Below are 23046 nucleotides of genomic sequence, written 5' to 3'. Positions count from 1 at the left end.
ATAATGTCACCTTTTTTTCTAATTCCTATTCTGTGAAGGGAATGTTTATAAAACTTACAGAGACCCATTATGTCCCCCACTTGGGTCTGAAGTGTCCTCGAGTGGTCATTATCCTTGTGATCTAGGACTTTGTCAGTCCAATGAGAGAATCCAGGGAGGTGGAGTCCAAGATCTCAAGGGGTGCTTCTGGGTGGAGGCTGCCTCCCTTTGCTAGGGCTCTGGTTGGCAAAATCCTTAGCCACAGAGACCAATACCTCAGAGAGGTCATCAAGGCTGTGGTGCCCAAAAGTAGAGAACATGCCGCAGAGTACTGCGGCTCTCCATGCAGACGGTTGATTTTGGCACCACTGAGGGTGCTGCCTTGTTGAGCAGCCAGTGTAAAAGACCAAGCAGAATGTCCGAATGAGGACTGTATCAATCAGGGTTCAGTTGGAGAAGCAGAATTGGTAGGGACAAAATGTAAAGCACACACATATACCACTCAAGGAGTCCTCTTACTCCATCGTGGTGGCCTACTGAGCACATCCAAAGTCCAGAGGCAGGCAGTCAGGAAGGGCCAATGAGCGGGCTGGCCCTCACAGACACCAGCTGAAGCCCATGGTCCCAGGCAGGAGGGGGAGCCAGGGCAGGGGAGGGCAATTATAGCCCCTGCTGCAATTTGGAGTCTCGGGGCTCAGGGAAGACCTAAGTCCTCCTGGAGGGTTTCTAACTGATGCAGTCAGGCCTACCCAGGAGAATCTCCCTTTTGAATAATTTACAATCTGCTGATTATAGATTTTAATTACATCTGCAAAATATGTATGCTGCAAAATGGTCAATGCTCCCTTCTGTCCTCTCTCAGGAAAGGCTATCCCTTGTGGCTCATATAACCAGAAGCATGCTAGAAAGGGCATTTGGGGTATTATAGCTCAGCCTGGGCACACTGACATGTCATAGAGCCCTCTTGCTTCCAATATCCAGCGTCTAATAAGGTTCTCTGCTGCCTTTTTGGTGATGGGAGGCTGAAGAGCTAGTTGTTCCTTAATGGCCAAAGGGACTAGGCATTGTGAATCTACCCACACTATCCCAAGAAACTTTACTTGACAAATAGACCCCTGGATTCTGCTGGTTGAGGTGTGATAACAGCATACTTAGGGACCGTTGAGACAAAGGTTTCTGACTTGCCAATGAACGGGACATCTTTTATATATTGAAAACTATGGACATGAGAGAGTAAGGGCAATTGGGTGATATCTTGACCCACCCACTGGTGACAAACAGGGGAGCTTGTCCTCTGGCACTATGGACAGGGAAGTATTTATGTGTTCGGTAGAAACAATAATACTTTGAATTGGCCCAAAGGACCTCATTCACTAGGTCCTATTTTTTTCCCTTCCCTACTGAGAATCCTACCCTAACTCCATTAGCTGAATCTGAGTACCCTCTCCTCACACCAGGTAGAGTGGTGACTTGGGTGCCTATATTCACAGAGCCATAAAAGTTTGAGTCTCTACCCTCCCTGAAGTTCCCCAGCATACTTGAGTAAATAAGGCCTTCAGTCTCTCTTGGGGACAGAGAAACCTCAGCCCGCTCCTATTCATCCACCTTAAAACTTCCTTGGAGGGTGATGGGAGGGATTGGGGGGTGTGGAGAGGGAGGGCAGCTCTGAGCCAGTAAGCAGGACACACTTTTAGTTTCAAGTGACCTGGGTCTGTTCAGAATGGCATAACATAATGAGCTTTTGAGTCACCAAAGCGCTAGAACCTCATTGTTGACATGATTTGTTTCTGCTCAGGGGACTCCTTTACTCAACAGCTACAGCTACAATGCCTCTCATCTGGAGCCATGGACTTGCTGCCTCATTGAGGAGTGTGAGCAATAACCAAAGCAGCATTGGGCAGCTTGTTTTAATCCTGCCTTTTGCTGTTCATCCTCTAAAGGTTATTTAACCTGTATTTCCTTACACTCACACTGTGGACAAGAACATTTGCTACTACATCCCATGGACTCTTCTTATATTTCTTAAGCCCCTGGGACTATTTCTTTTCTGTTCCAGAAAGCCATGTTTTTTTGCTGGCATCCCATCCTTGTCACCAAGAACTGTGAAAAATCTGAAACTTTATTCTACTTGAAAGCTGACAAGTCAGCCTGTCCTTGTACTGGATGCTAGCAGAAGGCGTGGGACTCTTGGGTCAGAGATGGTTTACTTGACTATAGTGCACCCAACAGCATGAGCTTCATGATTGGATCATTGCCTCTTGCCCCACAAGGCTACAGCTGTAGAACCCTGAGTTTATGTACTTCACACAAACTTACCCAACCTTAGTCCAAGGGGAGACATTATTTTTATTATATTGGACAGTAAACAAATATGCCCTCTGTTCTGGAGGGAGGCGATATCTCAGCCTTTCTAAGCTGTTTGCTATACACACACATCCTTGAAAAATAGTTCAGAACTAAAACAGCCAGCACCTCTGCTCATAAGGCATTCAGAAGTATGAGAGACCCATGAATTGTCTCTCAACATGCTGGACCAAGGTTAACTAACATTCTTATTGACAATTGTGAATTGAGAAAAATAGAATTTATATTCATTGCACCTTGTTTAAGAAGGAAAGCATGTGAAATATTCTTTCCAAATACTTAAATCTCTAACCCTTAGGAAAACTCAGATGTTCACAATAGTTAGTTCTCTGAGAGTCTTACCTGCCTTGAGCAGAGAAAACAAATTATGATTTTGTATATTTGCCCCAATTCGAAGGTCACAAAGCCAGGTTTGTTGATTTGTCAGTGTGTGGTGTACTCAGGGTGAGCAGTAATTAATGGTTTATTCATTAGAATTGATTATGACCCTTCTTTAGGATAGGCCAGCTGCTAATGTCACTATGCAATAAAGTGGTTACAGAATAGAGAAGCCTTTGTGCAGTTGTCAGATATAATATTTATTTTAGACCTCTGCTATCTGACCACCTAAGGTGGAAGGCTTTATTTATTTAACCTATCTAAAAATGGTTGATGTTAAAATTTCAAAAATTATTACTAAGTATATATATTGAAAATGTCAAAAGTTTTGTCAGTGAAAAATGAATAAACTTAATTTTTTAATATAATAGTGCTTTGATTTGAATTATATCACACTTGGAGAAAAAGGCCAAGAGGTGTTCAAGTGTTTATTTAATCCTCACAGGGTCCTAGTCTACAAATGTATGCTTAGTTTCATATTCTAAAAATTATGCTTTTGAAAAATTTAAAGCAAATTTCTGTTAACTTTTTTTTATTGTAAAGACCAGCTTTTGGTGTTTCATTTCTACCAAGATCTATTTTTAGACTATTTTTAAAATTCCATCTAAGTGTTTAAAAAAATGTATGCTTTTGAAGTAATCCAGAGTAGATTAAAATGGAATTAACATTTCACTTGTAGTCATATTCTTAACTGTGACTTTATTATAATTTGTCATTCTTAAGAACTTTAGTTAAATTGAAATTTTATATAAAGTTATTTGCCAAGTTATATAAAGTTATGCTAAGTTCTCTTTAAAAGGGGACCATTTATTAATCAGCAGTATACTAGGTGTTCAGTATTTTTAAGAGTAACAAATGGAATGTAGGTTTTGTTCCTGCTCCTCCTCTGGCCTTAAACAACTTTTTTTTTTTTTTTTTTTTTTTGGTAAAATGACATATTTGGGTATTATTTGGTAGTACATAGGATAATTTACTCAAAACCATTAAGATGCAATTTCAGGATCATTTGCATATTCAGTGATTTTCATCTTAGCAGTACTCTTCTTTTTCCTACTTTTATACTTGATCATTTATGCCACTTTAGTTTCATCACGTAAAAAAACAGTAATCTGTATTTATTAACTTTTTTTATTGATTTGTTTCAAAAGGAAGGTGAATGAAGTGCTCTGTAATATTAGTTCTTCTGTCTAGAGGAAAATTAAGTGTGAGTAATATACATATATATTTTTTGTGTGTGGTTAGAACATTACTTTTTTGTACTTTTTTCACATGGGTAAGACAAGCTTGAAAGCAAACTTGGTATATGACAATTTTGATGTGATAACACTTAAATTTAGGAGTTCATATAACTTTAGAAAACATTTTAGTTAAAATGATTCACTGTAGGAGTCTTATTAAAATTCAAGTCAAATACACCACTTCTTGGAAATGTGCCTGCTGAGGAAGGTCGGCCCGTGCATTTTTCTGCCAGGGGGTTATAGACTCTTCTCCATGCTAACTGCCCAGAGTGTTAAGTGCTTTTCTACGCTTAAAACTTCTAATACTTGGCTCAGTTCAGATTTCATTCTCACACAAAAAGGTCAAGAACATGTTTTCTTCCAATACTGGAAGGCACATGTACTTTTTATTTTTGGTAATATAGTCGGTCCTCATTATTTGCAGATTCTGTGTTTGTGAATTTGCCTATTCACTAAAATTTTTAAATCCCAAAAGCAATACTCAGGGCACTTTCTCTGTCATTCCCCGATACGTGCAGAGCAGTGAAAAATTTGAATCAATGAAGTTCACATTCCCAGCTGAGGTCAGACAAGGTGATTTGCTGTTGCCTTGTTCCAGCTCTGACACTGTAAACAAGTGTCTGGTTTGTGCTCTGTTTGGCACCATACTTTTCGTTGGTGATTTTGCTGTTCAAAATGGTCCCTAAGCATAGTGCTGAAGTGCTGACATACTGTCTAGTGTTTCTGAGTGCAAGGAGGCTCATGTGTGCCTTGCGAAGAAAATATATGTGTGCTTGATAAACTTTATTAAGGCTTAACTTACAGTGCTGTTGGCTGTGAGTTCATTGTTAAGGAATAAATAATACATGTTAAATAAGGTGCCTTTAATCGGACACACACATAAAGTAGGGTTATGTATTGATCAGTTGATGACAGAGTTGTGCCCAGAGGCTCATGAGAATCTAGCCCTGTATTTCCCCAGGAGCAATGGTTCAGTATTCATTAATTCAGTGTTCAGGACCACTTTATGGACTATATCCACTTCGAATCACCAGGATTGGCTGTAGTTACTTTTTTTCTTTCCCTTTTTTTTTTTTTTAAGTTGATAACATCAATTTAAAGTCAGTCATCAAGTATTTTGTGAGTATGCATGTTTTGTGCTTGTCATAATGCCGTGCCCTGAGCATTTATGTACTGTGCCTAATTTTTCACCTCTGCAGCCCACCCCCGCTGATTTACAATTTTTCAGCTCAGAATTTTGCCATGGGGAGAAGAGCCAGCTTGGGAATGAGAGCAGTTGAGCTGCTAGGGAACCTGCCGAGCAGCTTGTCTTGGCTTTCCCTGACCATTCCAAGCTGAATTTGTGACTACCCTGTTCACATTGCTGGAGCCTGTGCTGTAAAAACCAGCTCCTAGCAAGTGACCTATAAGGACGGAATTCTGATCCAGGAGGGGCAGGTGCTGGGCAGCAGCCATCCTTGGCTCTGATGATGCACTGGTTACTTGTCAGGGACCTCTGTGTGAGGGGGATCCTACATGGATTTTGTGTTTGTCTTATTTCTCTTTAAGTTTTGCTTTGCTTTAGATATGACTTTCTCTTCATTATCCCAAACCAGCTGGGTGAGGTTCCTGCCAGAACAGGTTTAAAAACCTTCCTAAGCCCTAGGCACTGTGACTTTTCAAATCCCCACCCTAAATCTTTTAAAATGTACTAATATCCTATATTAAATCTAATGTATATAATTATGAATAGAGTTGAGTTGCTGTTGAAATGTTGTGTGTCTTAGGTATTTAATTAAATGTAAATTTTGATTTTTAAAAATTTTCATATTCTGGAAAAATAAATCCCTCCCCCCACCCTAGATGTCAAACAATATCATGGCCCTGGAAAAGCTCGTAGATTATGGGTACTGTTGCTCTTGTGCAGGTCATATGTCAGTGTATCCTTAGAAAAAGGAGTAATTCAGATTTTCTTTAGCCCTTCAGCTCCTCTTCAGGTCTTCAGACCTTGATGGGAGCTCTGATATGCCTCATGCCACAAAAATAAACCATAAAACATTCTTTTCTTTAAGGAGCTTGTAGGCTAGACACTTTAAACAGATGGGTGCGGTATGGTATGACCAGTCACTGTGGGCAGGCAGGTGGGCCTTTAGCGGAGCTGGGGCCAGAGGAGCTGACTGCAAAGGTGTGCTGGAGCAGACGTCCCTGGGACAAATTTTGAAGGATGCTTATGGGGTAAGAAGAGGCAAGGGGCACAGGGAGTTTGGGGAAAATCCTGGGCTGGAAAGGTGTGGCAGAGGCTTGAAAACAGTGTGGTATGTGTGGGAAAATATAGGCTGTCATTGATGCTGGAGTGATACGTGAAAGGTGGATTGTAGCAGTGACAGAAACCATCAGAGAGGCAGGGAGGGGCTGTGTGTCCAGGCATCTGTGCCATCTTTGACAAGATTAGACTTATCCTAGGCATGTGACCTGCTTCTGGTGCCTCTGACTGCTGAAAACTTTTTGGATTTATTTGGTATCACTCAATACATATCAGTTGTTTAAGTTCTATCTCTTTCTGCCCTTAACAGTATTTGCTAAGGTCTGTGTTGTTAGCTTTTGTTTATTTACTACTTCTTAAAAGAAATGGAAATAGCTTAGTTTTAAAAATAACTTTTTGTTATCAGAAAAGTGCAAATATAAGCATAAACGGAAATAGCTTAATTAAAAACACATGGTCATTATTAAAACTTTAAGTAATATTAAAAATATATGAAACAAGTGACAGTCTCTTGGATTTCTACCATTCAGAGTTAGCCACTGTCAACATTTTGGTAAATGTTGCTCTGAACATCTATTATTATAGAGAGACTGTACACCTGCTGCTGTTTTATTACTTGTTTTTTTTCATTTACTAATATGTCATAGCCATCTTTCAAAGTTAGTATCCATGAATCCATATCACCCTTTATTGGCTGCAGGGGATTTTATTTTATGGTGTGGCATGATTACTTAGACAATTTTTCATTGATGGACGTTTAGATGGATTCTAGTTTTTGTTAACTATTAGAAGGACATTACTGAAAAAACCCGTCCTTGAATGTACATCTTCATGCACTTAAAAGGTTTTCATCATGAAAAATTTCAAGCATATAAAAATAGAATAGTATGGTGAGGTATGTAATGTTTATGGATATACACCCAGCTTCAGCAGTTAACAGTGTTCTACATTCCTTTTTATCTACACTCCCATATTTGTTTTTCCTCTGCCAAGATATTTGAAAACTAATACCAGGCATCATATCATTTCATCTATGTATACCTCAGTCTTTTAAGATAAGGACTCAAAAACAATATCAAATAAACAGAATTAACATGAATTCTTAGTATCATCTAATATGCAAATCAAGATCTGTGCAAGGTTTAAACATTGCATTGGTTGATATATCTCTTTTGAGTCTTAATTTATAATTTTTCTCTTCTTTATTTCTCATGTTATTTATTTGTTGAAAAACCAAGTCATATATTCATTAGAATTTTGTATAATCTGATTTGGCTGATGACCTTTTTACGGTGTCTTAACATGTTCTTTCACACACCGTCATAGTCCATAAACTGAGAGTTAGATCTGGAGGCTTGATTCATTTGTCAAGGTTGGTTAGTCAGTTCTAGTGTTGTCAATCCCTAATATGTATCCATTCTAAAGTTTCCCATCAATTACCTAATGGTTTTAGAACCTCTTTTTGATTTTTGTCTATATTCATTATTTTAGAGTTTTAAAAATGATGATTTTTAGCAACTTTTTATTTTAAGATTATTGTAGATTTATATGCAAGTGTAAGAAATAATACAGAGAGATCCTTTATGCCCTTCACTCAGTTTCCCCCAATGTAACTTCTTGCATAGGTATAGTCCAGTGTTACAGTGAGAGAATTGACGTTGATACAATACATCGACTGTATTTACATTTCACTGGTTTTAAATGTACTTTTGTGTTTGCATGTGCCCTCATATGCATACATGTGCATATGTGTTTAGTTCTGTTCAGTTTTATCTCATAAATAGATAAATGTGGTTAATCAGAACATTTCTATCACAAGCACCTCTCATGTTACCTGACGATAGCCACCTCCTTCCCTTCCCCTTACCAAACCCCTGGCAACACTAATTTATTCTTCATTTTTATAATTTTGTCATTACAAGAATGGCATATAAATGCAATTATATCATATGCACCCTTTTGAAATGGGCTTTTTTTTTTCATTCAGTTTAATTCCCTTGAGATCTATCAATATAGTTTCATCTATCAATAGTTTATTCCTTTTTATTTCTGAGTAGTAGTTCATGATATAGATATACCACAGTTTAACTGTTCACATGTTGAAGGACATTTGGGTTGTTTCCAGTTTTTGAATATTACATATGAATGAGCAATGAGCATTTAAATACAAGTTTTTGTGTGAACATAGTTTTCATTTCTCTGGCATAAATGCCCTAAGAATGCAATCTCTGTGTTGTAGGATAAACACATGTCTAGTTTTATAAGAAGCATCCGTACTCTTGTTTCAGAGTAGCTTTACCATTTTGCATTTCCAGCAGCAATGAATGCGAGATCTCATTTCTCTGCACCCTGACCAACATTTGGTATTATTATATTTCATTTTCGTCAGTCCAATAGGTATGGAAATTGTGATTTTTAAACTTTATCATTCTTTCAGGGCTTTTTAGCTGTAATTCTTCTAAAAAGAAAAATATTTCATTATCAGCTCTTTGGTAACCTTGGAATTGTTTATATAAGAAAGGCATAAAATATTGGCTGTTTTTCTCATTTCAGTGCCCCTCTCCCATCTTGGTAAGCCAATTTTTCAGAAATTGAAATCTGTTTTCAGAAATCTGTTAGCTTCCAGAGTGACTAATTGGCTTTTTAAAAATATCATTGTGCATTCATGGATTTTTAAAACATTCGATATGATTATCTTCTCAGGGTAAATCAGTACAAGAGAAATTGCTGTGTCAAAGGGTAGGCACATTTATAATTTTGATACAGATTACTTCACTCCCCTCAAGAAAGACTGTACCATTTTATGTTCTTAGCAGTAGTACATAAAAATATTTTCCTCTACCTCCCTACCAAAACTAGTTTGGCCAGTATTTTACTTTTTAAAAATTTTTACAAATCTTATGGCAAAATTGATATCTTACTGTTTCTCTTTGCAGTTCTCTAGTTACTAGTAAAGTCGATCATATTTTCACATTTATTGGCTTTTAAAAATTTAGCAATTTCCTATTAATTGCCTTTAAACCACACTTCTATTAGGTTATTCTTTTCTTACATTTTTATGTTGTTATATCAACATTTTTCTTGATGGCGGCTGATTTTTATTTGCTTAGAAAGGCTTTTCTTTAGGATTGTAAAAATCTGTATCCATTTTTCTGGTGCTTCTGTGATTTTACAGTTAAATTTAAATATTCATTCTATGTATGGCTTTTTTTTTTTTAATAAGGAATGAGGTGGGAATCCAGCTTTACTTTTTTTCCAAATGTATGACCAGTTTTCATAATGTCATTTATTAAATAAACTGTCTTTTCCCCACTAATGCAAAATGCCAGTTTTAAACTAAATTCTCTAATCTTGCATTTACTTCTAAGTCTTCTGTTGTAGTCCACTGATTTGTCAGTCTCATGCTGCTTCAGTATCACAGCTTAAATTACTATAGATTAACTATCCTTTAAAGTTTGTAAAAATATGAAAAAACAAGCTTATTCATGTATTGCTATTATGTCTAACTGTTGCTTCATATATATGTATTAATAACTGGTGTTGCTGGTCTCTTTTTTCTTTTTTTATAACTTTCCTAAGTTTACTCTGTGTTCTTCCAGATGGATTTTAGAAATATTTAGAAATATTTGTGAAAATTTCTCCAAACCGATTGGGATTTTATTCAATTTATAGATTAAGGAGAACTGATTTCTTTAGAACTTTGAGCCTTCACAGTTAAGAACATGGTCTGTCATTTCATTTATTCTAATCTTTTTCTTTGTCCTTGAATATTTTAAATTAATTTATCTCTAAGTTTATTGGTCTTGGTTTCTCTGTCTCTTCATTTGAGGAATGCCTTTTAAACTTGATCAAATTAATTTTTTTAAGTAGGTCAGAACTTCTGGGAAAATGTCACATTTTATGATTTATAACATTAGCTTTCTAAGCTGTCTGTTGAGCATGTTTGCCTCTCTAAACTAACAAGCTGTGTTTCCCACAATCCTTAAGGCAAATTAGATAATGATTTCTTTTTTTCTGATAATAGCTATTATTTTTAGTTACTCAATATAAATTACAATAAATTTCTGATGAAGATGTCAGTACATTGTTGACCAAAATTAGATTTTAATGCAAATTTGGAGTTTAAAAAATTTTATATTTTAATTTTTTAAAGTGATAGTTGACAATACAATATTATATTAATTTCAGTGTACAACACAGTGATTAGATTTGTATAACTTATGACGTTATCACCCTGATAAATCTAGTACCTGTCTGATACCATACATAGTTATTATAATACTACTGACTATAGTCCCCATACTATACTCTAAATCCCCATGACTAATTTGTAACTACTAATTTGCACCTCTTAATCCCCTCCCCTTTCACCTATCCCCTTACCTCCCAATCTGACAATCATCAAAATGCTCTCTATATCTATGAGCTTGTTTCTGTTGTTTGTTTTTTATTTCGTTCTCTAGATTCCATATATGATATTTGCCTTTCTCTATCTGACTTACTCCACTCAGCACAATACTCTCTCGTTCCATCTGTGTCGTAGATGACAAGATTTTATTCCTTTTATGCCTGAGTAATATTCCATTGTATATATACACCACCTCTTCTTTATCCGTCATCGATGGACACCCAAGTAGCCTCCATATTTTGGCTATTGTAAATAACGCTGCAATGAACATAGGAATTCACATGTCCCTTCAAAGCAATGTTTTGAGTTTCTTCAAATAAATACACAGAGTAGGATTACTGGGTCCTTCTTTATCTTTTGTTATAGCCTTTGTTTTCAAGTCTATTTTGTCTTTTATAAGAATTGCTACCGCAGCTTTTTGTTTGTTTCTATTTTCATGAAACATCTTTTTTCATCCTTTTCAGTCTATATGTGTCTTTCAGTCTGAAGTGAGCCTCTTGTGGGCAGCCTTTGTAAGGGTCTTGTTTTCTTATCCATTCAGCCACCGTATCTTTTGATTGGAGCATTTAGTCCATTTACATTTAAAGTAATTGCTGCAAGATATGTAGTTATTGCAATTTTATTATTCATAATTTTTTTCTTTTTCCTTATTCTTCTAAAAAAAGTTCCTCTAACATTTCCTGTAATGCTGGCTTGGTGACGATAAACTTTAGCTCTTTCTTGTCTCGGAAGCCCTTTATCTGTCCTTTGATTCTGAATGATTGCTTTGCTGGGTAGAGTAATCTTGGTTGTAGATCCTTGTTTTTCATCACTTTGACTGTTTCCTCTCAGCCCCTTCTAGCCTGCTAAGTTTCTGTTGAGAAATCAGCTGACAGTCTTATGGGAGCTCCCTTATATGTACTAGTTTTTTCTCTTGCAGCTTTTAAGATTCTCCCTTTGGCATTTTAATTATGATGTGTCTTAGTGTGGGCCTCTTTGGATTCATCTTGTTTGGGACTCTCTGCACTTTATGGGCTTGTATGTCTATTCCCTCCACCAGGTCGGGGGAATTTTTAGTCATTATTTCTTGAAATGAATTTTGAATTCTTTGCGCTCTCTCTCTCCTTCTGGTATCCCTGTTATGCAAATGTTGGTGTGCTTGATGCTGTCACACAGGCCCCTTAAACTATTCTCATTTTTTTGGATTCTTTTTTCTTGTTGCTGTTCTGATTGGGTGTTTTCTGTTACCTTCTAAATTGCTGATTTGATCCTCTGCTTCATCTAATCTGTTAATTCTTCCTAAAGTAGTCTTCATTTTAGTTATTATGTTCTTCATTTCTGACTGGTTCTTTTTATGTTTTCCATCTCCACTTTTATGTTTTCTATTTCTTTGTTAAAGTTCTCGCTGAGTTCCTCTACTCAACCCCTAGGCTCACTGAACATCCATATAACCAGTGTTTTGAATTCTGCATCTGGTAGATTGCTTGTCTCCATTTTATTTTGTTCTTTTTTTGAAGCTTTGTTCTGTTCTTTCATTTGGGACATATTTCTATGTCTTCCTATTTTGGCTGCCTACTTGTGTTTGTATGTATTAGGCAGGGCTGCTGTGTCTCCTGTTCTTAGCAGAGTGGCCTTATATAGTAGGTACACTGTGGGGCCCTATGGCACAGTCTTTGGTCATCTGAGCCAGGTGGTCCAGGTGTGCCCCTGTGCAGGTTTTGTGTGGTCTCTTGTTATAGTTGAGCCCCAGTTTCTGTTTGCTTGTCTATGGGAAAGATTGACCCCTTCGGGCTTAATGGTTGTGAGGACTGGTCATGACCAATGGAGTTGTTTTGCAGGGGTGACCTTACAGAGCAGGATTCACTTTAGTGGGTCTCTAGTGCCTGCCCTGTCTGCCTTTGGGTGCGTTGTTCTCAGATGTGACCCTGGGTAGTGCTCTGACTCTGACTGAAGCTGACCACTGAGGGTGTAGGCCAGGACCTCCTGGGAGGGACCCTCCTGCAGATGAAGTTCAGCTGTAGCCTGTGTCCTGCCCAGGGCCACCTGGCATAAGCCTCCAAGAAGTCCATAGATGGTTGCCACCCATGCTGGACTTGGATGTGCATCGAAGGGCCAAGCTGCGAACTGAGGCTGGCTACCACTAGTGCCAGGCTTGGGGCTGCTCAGCAAGAGGTATGGAGCACACCAAGGCCAGATGCTGCTTGTTTAGATTTTGTGAACCTTTGAGAGATTTTAGGAAAGTCTGCAGCATGAACCAAGACAGACTGTATGGAAAATCCACTAGAGGTGGCTTGAGTGGGCCCGCAAGTTGTGAGGGGCAGGGTCTCAGGGACTCACTTGGGTGGAGCTACTAGTGTCAGCTGTGTTGCCAGAGACTCAGATATGGCAGCTGCCTAGGTCTGCATGCTAGGCAAGGAGGTCTCAACAAAGAAACAATGCCCTCTGCTAGCACTTCTGTCTGGGAGAAAGCTGTCTCTCCAGCCCTCACCCGGAAGCCAGACAACTCACTTCCTCCCCATGTGTCCTTGGCACCTTTTGAGCAGCTGCCCCAGTGCTGGAGCTCAGAGTCCGTCATCGAGGAAGTCAATGCGCGGGCCCCTCAAGTGGAATGTCTCTGACTTCCTCAGCCGTCTGTCTTACTCAGCCGCAATCTCTGCTGGTTTTTACAACCACAAGTTGTGGGGACATCTCTTCCTAGCACTAGAACCCTGGGCTGGGGAGCCTGGTGTGGAGCCAGGACCCCTTGCTCCTTAGGGGAGACCTCTGCAACCAAAATAGTTCTTACAATTCTCAACCATAGCACGCGGGAGCGGGACCAGCCCATTTCGTGTCTTTGTCCCTCCTGTCAGTCTTGAGGTGGTCCCCTCTTTGTGTCTCCAGTTGTAGGACTTCCATTCATTCAGCTGGACTTTGGGTGACTCCCTGATGGCTATTCTGTAGCTTAGTTGTAATTTTAATGTGGTTGTGAGAGGAGGCAAGCACAGCGTTTACCAACTCCACCATCTTGAGCAGAACCAAATTTGGAGTTTTAAATTGAAAACCTCAACTATTTAAATGCAGCATTAGAGCAGCTTTTTATTAAGTGAAAAAAAAAATGCAATTATACAGTAGTCTCATATGTCATGTATGTGCCAGCCTGCCCAGCCTCTTTGGCTGGAACACTAATAAGATTTGCCTCTGAGAATCTAGTATGTTTATCTGCTGCCTGTATGAGCTGTCTTTATGCCCAAATCTATTTTATCCTGAGTAGACTATTAATAAAAACACTACTGTTTGCTGAGATCCCATTATGTGAGATCTAATAACTAACTGGTAACTAGTTAGATCCAATAACTAACAATAACTAGTGTCGCGGTTAAGGGAGTTGTTATTTAAGTTAGATCTGTCCAACTGTGACCTCTCTGGAGACTAGGACTATACTCTAGGCCTTCCCAGACTGTGTGGGTGTATGCATGTGAGTGTGTTTTGGAGGGCTTCTTTGTTGTTTTGGTGGCTAGGTGAGAGGAAGAATATATGTTCATAATATTAACATGCCTGTTAACACTGCTTCTGAAATACAGAAGTCTTTTATAATAGCCTTTTCTCAAGAGATATTCTTTATTAAGTTGCTCAATGGATTTTAAATTGTAATTTTGTACATGTTTGATGAGCTGCTACTGTGTGGTAGAATCTAGAGTCAAAATTTTGGGGAAACATTGTAAACCAGATTTAACAAATAACATAGAAGCTAATACTGGGATTATCAATAGATTTGTTAATTTAGGCTCATTAACCACTAAACAAAATTATAAGATGAATCATTAATTTATTTTAGAGGGAAAATATTATTTTCAGTTCCTTAGGAACCACTAATTTAATTATAAATAGTGTGCTAATTATAATTACAAATTATTTTATGTATTAAAATAGATTGAACCTTTGATTTCCATACATAATGTACTGTATATTCTCTCAAACCTAGTAAAATATTGGTATAAGCATTCTATAATTTAGAGAGACTTTCTAGGCTGAATCAGTGTGACTTGTTGGTGTCTATTACGAAATATTCCAGACACACTAAAAGGCATAAAGTACAATATACTGTTCATATACCTAACATCCGGCTTACGACATAATATGCCACCAATATAATTGAAGTGCCTGTGTTCTTCCTAATTGCATAAGTCCTTCCTTTGCTTATTATCTCCTTTTAAATATAAAAAAAGCTACCTTTTCGAACTTCGTCTAAATGGTAGTATACTCTGATTCTTCAACTGGCTTTTTTTCATTCACCATAATATTTTTGAGGTTCATCTATGTTGATACGTGTAGTTCTAGTCCATTTTTATTGCTTGTACATCTATAACTTATTTTCCTGTTGATAGACATTATTTCCAATTTTTTTTTTTTTTGCAATTAACAAATAATAATATTAAGAATGTTCTTTTATAGTTCTCCTTGTGTACAAGGCGAGAGATTCCGTGGGTACCTACCTATGAATGAAATTGCTAGATCAAAAGGTATGTGTATCTTCAGCTTTGCTAAATATTGCCAATCGTCTCCAGAAATAGTACACATTTCAGTGCCCACCTTTGCTGATTAAATTTGCATCGTTCTACACTCTTACCAACACTAGGTATTGTCAGACTTTTTGTTAGTTTGATAAGTGATATATCTCTTTATTTTGAATTCCTTTGGTTACTGGGAAGGTTAGATGTCTTTTTTCATGTTTATTAGTATTATAGGTATTTTTTTCTTAGTGGTTATTGTATATTATGGTTGCAAGTTGTATGTAAGTTGAAAGCATGAAGTAGTTCTACTAGACAGAAACATACCATAGTTTTATCTTTAAAGCATTGAAACTTTGATGATTTTTTGGAGGAAATAATTTGGGGTGATTTTTTGATAGTATATTAGAGAGAGCATGGACTTTATAATTAAATTGTTACTTGAATCCTGGCTTTGTTATTTATCAGCTTTATGACCTTGGACAATTTGTGCAATCTTTTTGAGTCTGTTTCTTCATCCTCAAAATGAGTATAATAACTCATGGTTTAGTGATAGAATTAAATGAGATATCATTAACAGCTGGCACATAACACTAGTACATTGAGGATAAAATAAACATATTCACGTTGAACAGTGTGAAAGATGGTTAATGCTATTGTATATAATTAAATCAACACTGAAATCTGGCAGCATTTGTGATATTAACATGCAACCTGTTGATAGTTGACTCTGATATAAACATATTTCATCTCAGGGCCAAGTGAGGAGACCGCTGGCATAGCAAATCCAAAGCAGTCATGTATATGCCATGTATCTGTGTTTGGCAACCCCTCCCTTGTCACCTGTATTCATCTTCTGTGCCCTGTCAGTTTTCTGCCAGTCAGAACATCACTGACTGTGACAGCTGTCCAAGTCTCAGTGGATAAGTGAGAGTAACCTTGGGTCCCTTGTGGGGGCCCTGGAATCTGTCCTTGGTTTGGGAACTCTGTCAGACAGTGTGGAAGAGATGGGCTGGGCACCGGAGCTGATGTTGGGAATGCAGGCTTGAAGATAATTGTGAGCTGTTATTTAGACTGTTCTTGTGTCCCTTGCTACAGGAATATCTTTACATGGCTTCTGAAGAAGTGACCATCACGGTTCGCCTCATTCGTTCATTTGAGCATCGCAACTTCAAACCTGTGGTGTATCACAGAGTTAATTTGGACCAAACTGTAAAGGAATTTATAGTATTTCTAAAGCAAGGTATGAGATGTCTTAGTCTTTTTGTTTTATGAGTATTTTGAAAGAATAGTTGACTATTACACTGATAGTAATCTTTTAAAAGAAGGTGCTTTGAAAGATATTAATCTAGGTTATAAGCAGGTGCTTGGCTGGCTCCTGTTCTGGATCTTGGCATCAGCAGGGTATCTCCCCAGAGCTCATTAAGCAACGTGTGCCCTCATGAAGGGCTGTTACCACCATGTTTGGCTCCTCTCTGTCTTTTTAAATTAAAAAAATTTAAGTCCTAGGTTTTCTTGTAACAGGCTTATGCATTTGGAGGTTGATTAATAAGGGAGTGTAATGTAGATAATTGTGTTACCTGGCTGAACACAAAGAAGACCTCATGGGGAGTGTGACAGGAAGGTGGCCTCTGTCTATACAGCCAGGAAATCATGAGAGCTGTTGATCACTGTGGTCACAGAAATGACAACCAGACTACCTGACGCTGGTTTGTCATTGTAAGCTTAAAAATAGTAGGTGATAAGTTAGTCTTAAGTTTATCCTGATGGGTTTCTAACCTGTTTCTAATTGTTCTTTGTTTTTGTTTTTAATTGTTGAAGTGTTACAATGACCAAAATTTGATAAAACATCTAGAATAAACTTATATTATTTTAACTGAAATAGCATTTATTTATACATGGTATAATGTATAGATCTCAGTGAAATGTTCCATGAGTTTTGACAATTGTATCACGTTATGTGCAATTTAATTTTTTTATTTTGACATAATTTCAGACACAGAAATATTGCAAAAGAGGACAAAGAATTCTGGATGCTCTTCACATAAGTTCCCAAATGTCAACATTTTGTCACATTTGTCCCCCCTCCTCTGCACCTTTTTCTCTTCCCTCTTTTGTCTCTTACCACCCATGTTACTGACATGGTTCCTCTTTACCTCTAAATATATCAGTGTATATTTCCTAAAAACAAGGAATTCCCTTTCGTAACCACAGTACAATTATTCAAATCAGGAGGTTGACATTGAAACTATGTTATTACCTAATTTTATTGAGATTTTAATTGTCCCAATAAGATCTTTTTATAACAAAAGAAAATCCAGGGTCATGTTACATTCAGTACCTTTCATCTGAAATTAACTTCTTTAATCTGCAGTCCGTTACTGTATTTCATCACATTGGCAATTTTTAATGGTACAGGTCAGTTATTCTGTAGAATGCCCCTCAGTTGGGTCTTTCTGAAGTGCTTTCACATTTAGATTTAAGTTATGCCTTTTGGCAGAGAAATCATAGAAGTGATGCCAACTTCTCGGTGTGTCACACCAGGAGACTCTGCTGTGCACTCGCCCCGTTGCCGGCACTGGAAACTTTAGATGGTTGGGTAAGGTGGTGTATGCCAGGATTCTCCTCTGGAAATTTTAATTGTAATTGAAAAGTAACTCATAGGGGTATAATCTGAGATTATGTATATGAATATCTTGTTACTTAACCAAAATTTCATCTACTAGTTTAGCATTATTTGATGATTCTTGCTAGAATCAATTATTATGATTATTGGTCAATGGTGATTTTTCTTATACCGTCATTCCTTTTACATATTTTAGTTTTTCTACAATAAGGAAGAGCTTTCTACCCTACCCCACCCCATTTGTTTATTCATTTGTTTATATCACTGTGAACTCATGGATTCTTACTTTATTGAAAGGATTATAATTCTTTACTACCATTACTAATTTTGATGCTATAATTATCCTTGTTTGACCTGAGGTAGCCTCTTAAATCTGGCTCTTTGTCCTTTTAACAAGACCCATCATTCTTTGAGTACTTCCTTATTTTCGTTAACAACTTATATTAGTATGCTACATTTGTTGCAATTAAACCAGTACTGAGGCATTATTTTAAAAAAGTCCATAATTTATTCAGCTTTCCTCAGTTTTTACCTAATTGTCTTTTTTTTTTTTCTATTTCAGAATTACTTCTAGGATACCCTATTACATTTTGTTATGTCTCCCTAGGCTCCTTTGGGTTGTGATAATTTCTCAGATTTTCTGTTTGATGACTTTGACAGTTTTGAAGAGTACTGGTCAGGCGTCTCGTAAGATGCCCCTCTGTTGGGATTTGCCTGATGATTAGACTGGGTTATGGATTTTTGAGAGGAAGATCACACAGATAAAGTTCACTTTTATCACATCATATCAAGGGTATATACTTTCTACGTGGTTTATGATTGTCGATATTGACCTTGATCATTTGGCCAAAATAGTGTTAAATTTCTCCACTATAAAGTTCTTTTTTTTTTAGATTCTACATATAAGTGAAATCATATGGTATTCGTCTTTGTTGTTCTGACTTATTTCACTTAGCATTATACCCTCAAAGTCCATGTTGTCATAAATGGAAATATTTCATTCTTTTTTATGGCTGAGTAATATTCTATTGTGTGTGTATATATATATATATATATATATATATATATATATATATATACACACACACACTATACCTTCTTTATCCATTCATTCATTAATGGATACTTACATTGCTTCCGTATCTTGGCTATTGTAAATAATGCCGCAATGAGCATAGGGGTATGTGTATCTTTTTGAATTAATGTTACTGTATTCTTTGGATAAATACCTAGAAGTAGAATATCTGGGTCATATGGTAGTTTTTTGTTTTTAATTTTTTTGAAGAATCTCCATACTGTTTTCCATAGTGGCTGTACCAATTTACCATCTTACCAAAAGTGTACAAGGGTTCCCTTTTCTCCATATCCCCTTCAACCCTTGTTATTTCTTATCTTTTTGAAAATAGCCATTCTAACAGGTATGAAGTCGTATCTCATTGTGGTTTTGATTTGCATTCCCCTAATAATTAGTGATGTTGAACATCTTTTAATGTGCCCGTTGGCCATGTATATGTCTTCTTTGGAAAAATGTCTATTTAGATCCTGTTTACTTTTTAATTGGGTTGTTTGTTTTCTTTTGTTGTCATTGAATTATACCAGTTCTTTATATATTTTGAATATTAATTCTTTAATGATTTGCAAATGTCTTCTCTCATTCAGTATGTTGTCTTTTCATTTTGATGTTAGTTTCCATTGCAATGCAGAAACTTTTTAGTTTAATGTAATCCTATTTGTTCAGTTTTGCTTTTGTTTCTCTTGCTTTTGGAGTTAGATCCACAAGCACATTGCTAAGACCAATGTCAAGGAGTTTACCACCTATGTTTTCTTGGAGGGGTTTTATAGTTTCAGGTCTTACATTCATGTCTTTAATCCATTTTGAGTTAATTTTTGTGTATGATGTAGGACATTGGTCTAATTTCATCCTTTACAAGTGGCTGTCCAGTTTCCCTAATACCATTTATTGAAGAGAATGTTTTTTTTTCATTGTATGTTCTTGTCTCCTTTGTCGTATGGTAATTGTCCATACATATATGGGTTTATTTCTTGGTTCTAAGCTCTGTAACATTGGTCTGTGTGTCTTTCTTTGTTTTAATACTATATTGGTTTGATTACTATAACTTTGTAGTATAGTTTGAAATCAGGGAGTGTGATATCTCCAATTTTGTTGTTCTTTCTCAGGATTGCTTTGGCTATGTGGAATCTTTTGTGTTTCTATGCAAATTCTAGAATTATATGTTCTAGCTCTATGAAATATGCCATTGGAATTTTGATAGGGATTACTTTGGATCTATAGATTGCTTTGGGTAGTATGGGTATTTTAACAATATTCTTCCAATCCATGAGCACAGAATATCTTTCCATTTACTTGTGTCTTTAATTTTTTTCATAAGAACCTTATAGTTTTAAGTAGACAGAGCTTTTACCTCCTTTGTTAAACATATTCCTAGGTATTTTATTCTTTTTAATATAATTGTAAATGGGATTATTTTCTCAACTTCTTTTTCCAGTAGTTCATTATGAGTTTATAGAAATGCCACAGATTTATGTATTCTGAAACTGCTGAATTTGTTTATTAATTCTAACAGTTTTTTGATGAGTCTTTAGAGTTTTCTATATATAGTATCATGTTATCTGTAAACAATGAGTTTTACTTCTTTCTTACTGATTTATATGCTTTTTATTTCTTTTAATTGCCTAATTATTGTGGCCAGGACTTCCAATATTATGTTGAAAATGTGGTCAGAGTTGGTATCCTTGTCTTGCTTCTGATCTTAGAAAAAAATTTTAGCTTTTTGCTATTGAGTATGATGTTAGCTGGGGGTTTGTCATATGTGGTCATTATTATGTTGAGGTATGTTTCCTTTGTGCCCACTTTGTGAAAAGTTTTTGTCATAAAGCCATGTTAAATTTTATCAAATGTTTTTTCTGCTTCTATTGAGATTACCATATGATTTTTATCCTTCATTTTATTAATGTGTACTGCATTGATTTGTAGATATTGAACCATCCTTGCATTCTCAGAATAAATTCCATTTGATTGTGATTCTATGATCCTTTTAATATAATAGCAAATTCATTTTGGTCATGTTTTGTTGAGGACTTTTACATCTGTGTCCATCAAGAATATTGGCCTGTAATATTTGTTTGTTTATTTAATTAATTAATTTATGATGATGTCCTTGTTTGGTTTTGCTATCAGGGTGATGCTGGCCTCGTTAAATGTGTTTGGGAGCATTCCTTCTGTGGAGGAGAGACTATTCTATGACACGACTGCTGTCTGTCCTGTGAGCTGGACCCAGGCTACAATTGAGGTTGCTTTCTGCAACCCTCCCTTGGAGACTGATCATAATTGTTCATTCTGACATAAATCAGCACCCCTCCCTTGCCTCCTACTATGTGCTCGTTCCTGGGACAGGTTGTCGTCCTGACCTGGTTAAACATATAATTTTTCATATCTGATAGTATTCACGTATTGTACCCATGACTATTTCCCCCACTCTCCTTTACCGTAATTAATTCTTTTGCACCTAGCAAGTGGTATGGGGATCTATTTCATTTTGCAGGTGCCCAAGACATACCTCATATGTACATTTCACTATTAATTACCTGACTGGAGTGGCCAGCTTATTTCTTCAGTCTTTCTTTGCCCTCTGCCTTCAGAGGTAGATTTTGTCTCCAGACCTGTCCCTGGATCTGTATACTAACACCTTCCTCTTCAATGTTTTGGAAGAGTTGGAGATGGATAGGTGTTAATTCTCCTTTGAATGGAAGAATTCACCAGTGAAGCTGTCTGGTCCTGGACTTTAGTTTGTTGGGAGGTTTTTGAGTACTGATTCAATCTCCTAACTAGTAACCTATCTGTTCAGGTTTTCTATTTCTTCATGATTCAGTCCTAGAAGATTGTATATTTTTAGGAATGTATCCATTTCTTCTATGTTGTCCAATTAGTTGGCATATAATTATTCATAGTAGTCTCTTATGATCCTTTGCATTTCTGTGCTATCAGTTGTAACTTCTTTTTCATTTCTGATTTTATTTATTTGAGTCCTCTCCCTTTTTTTCTTAGTCTAGGCAAAAATTTGTCAGTTTTGTTTGTTTTGCAGAACTAGCTCTTACTTTCATTGATCTTTTCTATAGTCTTTTAGTCTCTATTTTAGTCTCTGATCTTTATTAGTTCTTTCCTTGTACTACCTTTGAACTTTGTTCTTTTTTAGTTCCTTCAAATGTAAAAGTAGTTTGTTTGAAATTATTTTTGTTTCTTGAAGTAGGCCCATACTACTGTGAATTTCTCTCTTATACTGTATTTCATAGATTTTGGTATGTCATATTTCTGTTTTCATTTATTCTTAGGTATTTTTTTATTTCCATCTTGATTTCCTTAATGATCCATTGGTTGTTCAGTAGCATATTGTTTAATCTTCTTTTTTTTCTGGTTTTTAAAGTTTTCTTCTTGTAACTGATTTCTAGTTTCATACCATAGTGGTTGGAAAAGATGCTTGATTTGATTTTAGTCTTCTTGAATTTATTGAACCTTATTTTATGGTCTGACATTTTTCTATGCTAGAGAATGCGTCATGTGCTTTTGAGAGGAATGTGTGTTCTGATGCTTTTGGATGGAATGTTCTGTATACATATCAAGTCCATCTGTCCTAAAGTTTAAGGAAGATGTTTTCTTATTGATTTTCTGTTTGGATGACTTATCCATTGTCCAAGTGAGGTGTTAAAAGTCGCCTACTATAATTGTAGTCCTTTCAGTTTCTCCCTTTAGGTTTGTTAATATTTGCTTTATAATATTTATGTGCTCCTATGTTGGATATATAGATATTTACAAATGTTATATCCTCTTGTTGCATGGCCTTTTTTCATTATATAATGCCCTTTTTTGTCCATTTGATGTTGTCCCAGAGGTCCCTTAAGATATCCTCACTTTTTAAAATTATTTTTTGTTTTTTGCTATTTTATCTGGATGTGCCATTAATTTGTTGTATCCAGAGGATGAGGTGATTTTGGGGTCTTCCTATGCTTCCTTCTTGAACTGAAACCTGTAATTTACTATTTGGAAGGAAGTCACTATATACATAGTTCACAGTTAAGGAGCAGGAAGCTATGAGTGGAATATTTAAATAATTTATTTAGAATTCTGCATAGGAGATGTTATTTATTTTGTTGCTCAAATTGTTCTAGCTTTGGCTGTTGGAAACTCTTTCAGGTGGCTTCTGTGCCCCTTTGATTTGTATGCGTCTGTATGTCTGTCTGTCTGTATTTTGAGTACTTTTTGTACTACAAGATACTCCAGGCTCATTTTCTATATTTCCTGTCCAGTCCTAGAATCAGCCATTTCTCCA

At 36.5% G+C, this 23046-nt stretch overlaps 1 protein-coding gene across 10 annotated transcripts in view; it reads left to right on the top strand.

The window, feature by feature from the left end:
• CUNH2orf76 (chromosome unknown C2orf76 homolog) overlaps positions 1-23046 on the top strand; it is a 58338-nt gene that overhangs the window by 12080 nt on the left and 23212 nt on the right. For 5 of the 10 annotated variants that reach the window (XM_016151402.2, XM_016151400.2, XM_016151399.2 and 2 more), the window contains exons 2-3: positions 15020-15087; positions 16174-16318. In XM_016151402.2, coding sequence (XP_016006888.1) covers positions 15067-15087; positions 16174-16318 — 166 coding nt within the window. In that variant the 5' untranslated portion in view covers positions 15020-15066. The remainder of the gene's footprint in view (positions 1-15019; positions 15088-16173; positions 16319-23046) is intronic. The other 5 variants (XM_016151406.2, XM_016151405.2, XM_016151404.2 and 2 more) reach the window with 1 other exon arrangement.

The sequence above is a fragment of the Rousettus aegyptiacus genome, unplaced genomic scaffold (assembly GCF_014176215.1).
Source record: "Rousettus aegyptiacus isolate mRouAeg1 unplaced genomic scaffold, mRouAeg1.p scaffold_m13_p_2, whole genome shotgun sequence".
NCBI lineage: Eukaryota > Metazoa > Chordata > Mammalia > Chiroptera > Pteropodidae > Rousettus > Rousettus aegyptiacus.
This window is presented reverse-complemented; position numbering and strand designations above follow the sequence as displayed.